Source organism: Gavialis gangeticus, unplaced genomic scaffold, assembly GCF_001723915.1.
Source record: "Gavialis gangeticus isolate Ggan-Ray unplaced genomic scaffold, GavGan_comp1, whole genome shotgun sequence".
Taxonomy (NCBI): domain Eukaryota; kingdom Metazoa; phylum Chordata; order Crocodylia; family Gavialidae; genus Gavialis; species Gavialis gangeticus.
In genome coordinates this window covers 317292-327199 of record NW_017728958.1, presented here as the reverse complement: position 1 = coordinate 327199, position 9908 = coordinate 317292, and the positions used below count along the sequence as shown (strand labels likewise).

The following is a 9908-nucleotide window of genomic DNA, read 5'->3' as shown; positions in this document are numbered from 1 at the left end:
AAGTCTCTTTCCCCTAGACTGCCTTGTATTCTAACCCAGAGCACTTCCGTGTGTCCCTCCTCTCCAGCATCCCAAGAGAACAACCTAACTACTGGGCTTTTCACTATTCTGGGGTCTCTCTTCCCCCTTCTCTTTTCACATAGTTTCAAAAACCTCAGGTTCATCTCAATTCAGAAAAGGAAAATGTTTGAAATAACAGAAAACTTTGATGGACAGGAAAACCACTTCTCACCCAGCTCTGTTCAGGGAGAAATCAGTGTCAATGCTAATGGACATTTTGAGATGCATACATTTGTGCTCTATGGACTGCATAATGGCAACAATACCTGAAATAAGCACTTCCAAGTACTGGGTCAGGACATAGATCTATCCAGCCCTGTAGCCTCTCTCAGTGGCAGAGAACAGATGCCAAGCAGATGGGTGAAGAGGCCATGTCCAGAATTGCCCACCCCCTGCTTCTCTCCACATTACAGCTTCTAGCATTCAGGAGTTTGGGAAGTTCTGATTCAGAGGCTGCCCCCCTCATCTACCATCTTCACTACCTACTGATGGACTTTTCCTCCAGTAATTTATCCAGTCTCTTGACCTGGGTGAAACTATCACTCTCCACATCTTGTGGCAATGACTTCCACCGTCTAAGTACAAGCTTTTGTTAGGTTTAACCCTGCTTCCTACTAAACTAATTTTAGGTCCCCTAGTTCTAGAATTTTAAGAAATAGCAAACGGTGAATCCCTATTTTCTCTCCCCATTTACTATTTTGTATCATGCCCCCCCTTCCCCCAGCATCTCTTTTCTTGGCTGACAAGTCCTAGTTTCTCTTCGTATGATGGCAACTCTGTAGCCCTGATCATCCTTGTTGTTCTTCCTTGTTCTTTTTTCACGTATAGTCACCAAACACGCACTAAACAAATATGCTTCAGTTAGTACCAGAGCTGCATGAACAATTTCCAACAACAAATTCAATATTTAGACTGTTTTCCCCCAATTTGAGAATGCTGAAATCAAATGAATCTCTGTTTCAGGCCATGGAACTTGCTGTGAATACTAGCACAAGCAAAACTCTGGTCACATGAACGTTTGCAAAAAATCGCATTAAGTCAGAGGAAAATTTTGCCACGTCATTCAGAAGCTCACCACCAATTTGTGTTTATTCACAGATTCTGACCTGTGTTGGAAATGAACTACCAATCTCAAAAATGTTCTATATTCCGTCACCAGCCACCAAGCTATAATTAAACACTTATTTATCGAGATTTGGAGAAGATAAAGTGCATTCACTAATGACACTTAAAAAAAAAAAAATCAAATTTGCTTGACACTTACATCTTTTTCATTTTCAATATCAAGATAAGGCGTGCTGCTCTGCTGGACGGCTCTGCCATAGATGCCTGACGGTGGCTCAATGCCTTGCTTGAGAGAGTGGACATCATTGTTCTCCACACACGATATCAGGGACTGACTGTACGTTAGTGGCGCAGAGGGGGGGCTTCCAAAGACACCTGAAATGGTGTCATATTATATTGTATCATATGTATTGCCATGTCATATCGTATACTCACCACAATGCCATTTTCACAGAGCAGAACTTGCTCAGTAATAAACTAAAGCAAAATAAGGCCCTAGACAGATGTAACATTTCAGCACTGCAAATTCAACAGCACCACAAAGCATTTTAAAATCAGAAAGATGTAACACACCCCTACCAAGCCCCCTGGCTGGAGTGGTATGAAATCCCCGCAAAAACATGAAGCAGTGTTCTCTTCAGCCAAGGATCATGTCTTGGTCTTGCAGCTCTGCTCCCCTTGACCCACTGGGGGAGGAGAGCTGGTCAGTGAGCCTGCTGCAGCTCCTGGGAGACTGTGCAGTGCTACAAGGGCACTTGTAGTACTACGGGTGTTACGTCTGTCCAGGGCCCAAAACTCCAGAATATAAACATGTTGCTACTAAATGTTACTACCAAATACTAACTAGAGATAAACTAACAAGCCAGGTACAGACGTTACACTTTCACCAGTATAAGTGAGCAGAAACCAGTCTACACCCATAACAGAACAAAAGTTTGGCGCGCACAGTCAGATTTAAAAATGGTGGAACCCAGTCTATGATCCCCCCACCTTCGAAGGGTAAACGTGTGCTCTGTTCACTACTGATCTAAATGACACCGTTTACAGAAAAACTTGTGACTTAAATCAATTCCGCCTTGGGCTTTGTGAATGTCTGTACCTAGTTCCACAGCTCCAGTAAACATGCTGGGACCATCCACATGTCTGTATATAACTGCCCAAGGGCAGAATCTGGCCCTTGTGATTTTTTCACCTTTTTATTCACAGTTTAATGCCAGTATTGCAGTGTAATGTAGACATCATTTCTCATCATGGAGATTAAAGTGTATGCAATGCTTATAACCAGTATGTTGCCACAAGACCCTCTCACATTGCTCATAGCCACAGGAAATTTTGGTTTCTACAGACACTAGTTTCTTCAGGTTGACAGGAAGAGCAAAGAAAGATCTGGCCTACAACGAGTTACAGACCAGTGAAGGTTGGAGACTGAAGATAAGGCTTGTTTCAACATGAATGGGTTTTTATTTTTTTTTAAATTTAAAACCTGGGGCTTGTTTAAACTTTATATTACAGTTATTTAAAAATGAACAATTCCACTTCCGACCCTCCAAAAATATGTATTTTATTTCTATGTTAAATATATCATGTAAGAAAGAGGGTAATATGTGAAATACCTTTTCCAACAACTACTACTGAATCTTCAGATAGGCCACTCGATGAAATGAGGTCTAGGTTGTTAACTTGCTGCAAACTAGATGTTGACCCTGTAAATACTAAAAATTAAACATAAAAAAGCTAAAGTTAAATCAGGTAGTTTATTCATTACTACTTTTCCATTTTTTTAGGATCCTGTTAGAATTGATTAATCACTTTTAAACGCAATGGTACTTTCAGGTTACTGAAGTATGGCAAGGCATGATGAATGATTAAATCCTCAGAAAGCAGGCAATCTATGATGTATGCTAAGTATAACCTGTCAAAAACATTAAATATTCATTTACTTAATGGAAACATTTTACAGGCACCTAACTTTCAATAATTCAGCCCAACTGTGTTAATTCAGCACTTGTTGAAAACCATTAATTTGCTGCTTGCAGCAGCATTTAATGCACCAGTACTTCAATTTTTCACCTAACCAAACTATGTACATTTTATATGTTCATTCAGATTGCCTGGCTGCAAATAGAGCTATGTCAATCTGTGACAGTGGCAGATCGGCACGCAGGCTTGGGAACAAGTTAGTGCTACCCAAGTTGGAGATTCAGAAGCATTCAGAAGCTTTTGCATAAAGACTCCAAAAGACGCATCATCTGCTTTTTCTTATTCCATCCCTTTGAAATTCAGTTATATCCAGCCCCAGTTTTCCAAGTTCTTCTGCATAACTTCTTAGGACTCCAGTTATTGCGGGCTCTCATAACTTAGTCACACAAGCAGAGGGTACAAAGTCTTTAGCAAAATGCTATTACAATTTATATTACTATAGCTTCAGACCCATTGTCCCAAGTGCTGTACAACTGATACAGTCAGCCCATGACCCAGGGCTTTGTATTCAACAGACACTGTGGATTAAACAGACTAAAATCATTTTTGGACAGTCTGACTAAAATACTTTCTCCCCTCTAACCCAGCTGCTCAGGTTTCAGTCTCCTGTAGTATCACCAAGTCATCATTTTTGTGATGACCAGAGTTCCTATGTAGACAAACCACACAGTGCACCTGTAGCCCAGTGGTTAGAATATTTCCCTGGGAGGGGAGGGGAGAGGAGGGCCCTTGCACCAAGGCTGCATCTCATTTCCTGCCCTAAGCAGGAGGTTGGACTAAATGATGCCTCCAGATCCCTTCCAGCCTTATGTTTTCTATGTTTCTATGAAATCCTCAAACTTTTATAGTAAAAGAGAGAGCAGAAAACAATACTTTCACTGGACAAACTCTCAAAAACCTTCCTTGCACTTCACACCCATCAATCAGGATTTGGATCAAGGCTGATTTATTCCATATTTGTAAAAAAAAATATTGCCATGTGGTGTTTACTTTAACTACTGCCAATCAACTAGTTTTGCATAAGCAATGAACAAGGTGAAAGACTGCATTATTTCAAACTGACTTTCATTTTAGCTTATATAATTAAAGAGAACTTTATCATTGCACCATGCTTACAACTTCCACAGTCAGAGAAATAGGATGAAGCTGAAATCCTTTAAAAAGGATTGTTTATGATGCAGGAAACAGGAGTTTTGGCACATTTCTAATGATTGCTTTGTGCTAAACCAACACAACTTTTCAAGACTTCACTAGGCTGTAAACATAAACTAAATATTATTAGCAAACAATGGATTAATTTAAAAACAGAGACATATAAAGCTATGAATAGGTTTTTGCCAAAAAATAAATAAAACAAATTAAAATAGGACCAAGTTGAATGCCATGAACTATTTTTATAAAACCTGTTTTAAAACAGCTAAAATGCTCTTTTTATGATAAACACACAGTTGAGAGCAATGTTGGAAACTCACTAACCTTTTGTAGGTTTACAATGTCTTTGATGGTCTTTGTTCTGACCTTTGAAAACACTGGGTGACATTTCTCTCTGCTTATCATCTTCATTTTCACCAGATCCATTTCCATAGTTCAAACGCTGGCCAATTATGCTCACATTAGAATTTCCTTTATCCTGAGATGTTATCCCTGCACAACAGAATCCATACCACATGTTCAATGAGAACTAATAAATGGTGCACCCCTGTAATAAAAAAACCTTAAAAAGTCACATTTTAGACAAGGTAAAGGTAGCTTTGGAATACATATATAACAGCCATGTTTGTATGCACAGGGATATGCACATACTAACAGAACTGCCTAGTGTTTGCTAAATTTGCATTCACAAAGATATTTTTTACCTACATGTTAATTTAGAAGCTATGGCTGAACACACAGCCCGAAACCTGAGAAGCTGCTTCTGATCAAAAGCCTTTAAAATAAATCTTAGGCAATGAGCAATGAATCATTAATAATAAGCCTTGGTTCAGCTAACCAGAAATAATGAAGCAGTCATTAAAACATACTGAGATATTTTCTACTGCATTGTACTGCAGTCCTTATCAACTTAAAAACAGTTTCATATTAAAGGTGTTATTAAGCATCATACAGGCTAAGCTTCCTACCAAGACATTCATGGAGGGAGCTCTTTTGACTCATCTTTCCTATCTACTCCTGTCTAGTTGGTTTCTGGCAAAATGTTATTACAGAGAACTGTAAACCCTCATCTTCAGAGCAAACCTTAGTATATTCTAGGTGAGCACAGAAAGAAATGGAGCCATAACTGCCAAAAGCTACAGTATAATCTCAATATCTCAAATATATTTTAATACAACAAAAGGGGGGGGCTTTTCTAGGGCAACATTTGTTAGACCAAATAAAAGCAGACAAATGATCCTACTGAACAGAGCTTTTAATGAAAATATTGGAGAGAGTCCAACTCTGTCACCTCCACTGGATCAGCTACATCTTTACATATGCAATAAAATACCTGCACTGGGGCTTTGTTCTGTTACGTTAGTGCATCTATTTCTTGCTGAAGATAGCCTTGCTGGTCGCAATTTGCTGCCAAGTAGAGGAAAGATGTCTGATCTGCCGCAAGAGAAAATCATTGCCATAAATATGCTTATGCAGAGGCTGAAGCCTCACCTAAAAACATTTTTTCACCAAGGTCAAACTAATACATTTTGGTTTTTCTCCCCACAAAAATATATACTTCTAGCTGATCACCTACAGGTCCACACTGCAGACAAGAACAAAATTCATGTCGTAGAAAACAGGCTCACCATCTTGCCTCCATTACAAAGGCCCTCCTCTTCATTAGATCAAAAGAGCACTAGTTTTAGGACCAAATTAAAATTAATAAAAATATTCTGGGAGTTTGCTGACCCCACTGTTCTCAGGCTGGCAAGGGATGGCAGTGACCAAAAGCTAGTGTGAGAAGCAAGATTTGTTTGGGGATACAGTATCTTTAATTGAGCCAACTATATTTGGGAGAGATGTTAGACAAGTTTTGAGCCACAAATTGCCCTTCCTCAGGTTCTCGCCCAACAATAAGGTTGGTCCAATAGAAGATATTACTAGAAAATGTTTCTTCTTGTATGTTCTCTGGACCACTATCACTGCAACACTGCTGTCAAAAGACACTGGTATTTGTCCGCCAGCAACCTTGGAAAAGTTAGTTTGTGGTTTCAGTCCAGTTGCAATTGCACAGATGTCCACCTCAGAAAACTACTTGTACATATCTATTACCCCTTCTTTTCTAAAATGTCTGTTTTTCTGATTGTAAGCCTCATTAAAGGTGCTGCAACTGAGCCCTGGAGTGTTAAACACCGAGTTTAATCTCAGACCGTGGCTCTGCAAGATTCTACATTACTCCCTGCCGATATATATTTGCTGCAGGACCTACCTTTAGGGGCTAGACAAAAGCTCACTTGCCATGCTAATGTAACTCCATACCATCAAGACTGCCAGCAAAACTGCCACATGTGATGGTCCAGTGTTACTGTCATACATGATGGAAACTTTCAGGTTGTGCACTGGGAAACAGACTGAACACACCAAGCTCACTTTACATAGTCATAAGCCTGACTGAATATAAGGACTAGTGCCAACAACTGAATAGTAATACAGTCTGAAGCATCCTCTCCCAGAGTCTGAACTGATTCCTCTGTGAGTACGGTGAAGTATAGGGGGGTGAGTTGGCACTTTTACACGATTGATAACAAGATAACCCCGGCCTCCAATGCTGGAAAGTTAGGATCTGAACTACACTCTTTAAAATACATAGGGAAGCTCAAAGTATCATATTGTCTCATGTATAACATGCCCCCAAATATAATACACCCCCAATTTTGGGTAGTCCCCAACAAGGAAAAAAGATCTTGCCTTAGAGTAAGGGTAAGTACCTTGGGTCTAGGGTCTCCAGGGCTAAGGGGCCATGTGCCAGGCCTGGAGCCTTGGAAGCACATCAACCTCAACCTCGTGTGACAGGGCCCAATCCATCCAGCACTGGGGCCAGAGTCACACCATGTGGTGCAATCTAGTCTGGCCTCCACTGGGGCTGGAGCTGCACAGCGGGACCCAATCCAGCTGCACCAGCACTGGGGCCAGAGCTGCATGTGACCTAGCATACAGTCCTGGAGCCAGCACATAGTCCCAGACTCAGCACGCTGGGTCCAACCCAGCACATGGCTCCAGAGACAGTTGGCTTCAGAGCTGTACGCCAAGTCAGACCTCGTACACTGGGTCCAGCCATGGGTCAACCCTGCGGATAGGGAGCAGAGTTCCCCCACGGGTCCAGAAATTTGGCTACAAAGGGAGGAAGGGAGGGAGGGAGCAATGGCAGCTTTAACTGCTGTGGCTCTGAGAGCTACAGCAATTAATGTTGCCACTGCTCTGGCTGCTCCTCCTGCCAAATTTCCGGACTCATGGGGAGCCTGTTTCCTCACATATAATGCGCCACCCAAGTTTCCCCACCTGTTTTCGGGGGGAAAGGTGCAGGTTATGTGGAAGAAAATATGGTATCTCATGGCATCTAGGATGGCTTTCTGTCCCTCTCTTATAGGTTCAGTCTTCTTGTTTTAGTTACGTAATTTCCTCTCAAGTGACAGAGGCCTGCATGATCTGCAATTGCTGTAGTATAATAAGGTGCAGTGCTAGCGAGTAACAGACACGGCACGTTCCACAACATGCACCCTGTTCCAAATGCTCCTGGTCAGCGTTCCAGAAGGAAGAATGTGACGTGCTCGAGGGTATGTGTCTATGTGTCTATTTATTTGCATTTAAATTCTTAAAAGGTCCAAACTGCAGGCAGCTTTACTGTGTATCCAAAGAAATGCAGGTTGACACTGTACATACAAAACTCCATGACATTTTTACCACTTCATTTTACAAAATCTGAAAGAATGCATACTGCTTGTGGCTAACCATGAAATCATTATACATCCTCAACATAAATCTCATCAGCACCCTGTTTCTTCATATGAGCTGTAAAAATGAAGTCTCTCTCAATTTAGAACAATTCTCAGTTATTAATACTGTAATGAAAATGCTGCATTCATTGATCATTCATGGTTAGGGACAATGAGAAATAGTTAAATTGCTTTGTCTCCTCTCCACCCCCAAAACCAGTTTAAGCAATAACTCCTTCCTGATTAGCCTTCCAGTCTCTAATAAGAAAGCCCCAGACTTGTTCTTAGTCAGTCTCTATTTTACTCATTTGTTTAAGCTATGGTTCACTTAACCTCTCTGACAGGGTTGGATTCATTATAAAATATTTACTAGCAACAGCAGGGCTCTCATCGCTACACAAAGTTACTATAGCTAGCGCCTGGCACTAGCTAAAAGGAAAAGCAGGAACAAATTGGAACAATATAATTGCGCCATACCTGCATAGTACAGCCTATTATTAAGTGGGAAAGTGACTCACAAATAACATCTAGACATTAAAACAACTGGCACAGATTTTACATGTATAAATAAACATATAAATTAATTTATAAATTGCACTCACGTTATCCTCTTTCCCTGAGGGGTTATGCACACAGGTGAGGTCAGGGATTCCTGGCTGTAAACACCACTTTCACTGTAGCTCACATTTGGAGAGGAAGAGCGGGAAGGAGAGTCGACAGACATATCAAGTTTAAGGGCAGAATCAGGGCTTTCCAGATCTGAAGTGCTGCCACTTAGCTTTGCCCTCTTCTTAGCCGCACTATTGCGTACAGACCGAAGAGAGCTCTGCATCTAAACAGAATTGAAAACCAGGTAAGAATCAAGCTGTTAAATGCAAGCATGTTTCTACCATTCTTAGTTTCTTCACTATGTACAGACGTTACACTTTCACCAGCATAAGTGAGCAGAATGACTAAAGTGCTGCTTAGATGTCTCCAATGGTGAAGACCCCAGCATCTTCATATCAAAGATTATTTTTATACAGAGAAACACGGTTTGAGAGCAAAAGAGTTCAGATACTTCACAAACATCACATCATATTTTGCAAGGCACAAAAATACATCTACCAATTCTTGATTCTTTTTACCAAGCACGTGGTAAATGTAAGTGTTGGCTAGCTAAATGCCTGTATTGTAGTAACATGCAAGTTGTGGAAAAGACCTCTGACTTTAACTTATCATGTTTTGGAGAAATATAATGGTGAACCTCAAAAGTCCTGTCTACCAGTGGCAGCTGTTGCCCAAACCAGATATACTGGAGCCTCACTGCAGAGTGAAAAACTCAATCCCTGAAAGGTGGTATCATAAGGAAGGGTTTGGGGATGGGGGACAGCAAGATAACCTTGGATAAATTAGCCGTAAAGTGTGGGAGAAATAGCATTCCTTTCTGGTTTTTTCCCCCATTTCTTACATCTTCTCTCAAACACCAGTCTCCCACAACTGTCTTTGACCAACTCAAAGAAATCTCTTCCACATGCCACCAATATGCTTCTACTCGCTCCTCAATCATTACCTCCCCCTTTTCCCCATAATCAGCCCTCCAACTCACTTCTGGTTCAGAACGCCACCAATTCCACTAGGCTTCCTCCAACCAAACACCAGTGCTGCCCATCCAAACCCATCTGGATCAGAATTCCCTCCCTCAGAACAAAAGCACCACCTTTTAGATGGGGACAGTTGGATGACTATTACAGGAAGACAAGTAGAAAGCTAAGATTTATTTGCGGGGGTACCTCACCACATTGTGTTTATTAGTTACCCTTTCCTATTCTCTCTTTAGATCTTGGAGGTAAGAAATGCAAATGGACCAATTTCTCACTGCTATACAAGGTCCAGCATCTCTATACTAAGTGCTGT

General features: G+C 41.0%; 1 protein-coding gene across 3 annotated transcripts in view; it reads right to left on the bottom strand.

Moving 5' to 3' along the window:
- Positions 1-9908, bottom strand: part of FAM179B (family with sequence similarity 179 member B) — a 74609-nt gene that overhangs the window by 27048 nt on the left and 37653 nt on the right. For all 3 annotated transcript variants that reach the window (XM_019503598.1, XM_019503512.1, XM_019503676.1), the window contains 5 exons: positions 8615-8844; positions 5591-5691; positions 4582-4749; positions 2739-2837; positions 1325-1500 (listed from right to left, as the gene is read on the bottom strand). In XM_019503598.1, the coding sequence (XP_019359143.1) occupies positions 1325-1500; positions 2739-2837; positions 4582-4749; positions 5591-5691; positions 8615-8844 (774 nt within the window). The remainder of the gene's footprint in view (positions 1-1324; positions 1501-2738; positions 2838-4581; positions 4750-5590; positions 5692-8614; positions 8845-9908) is intronic.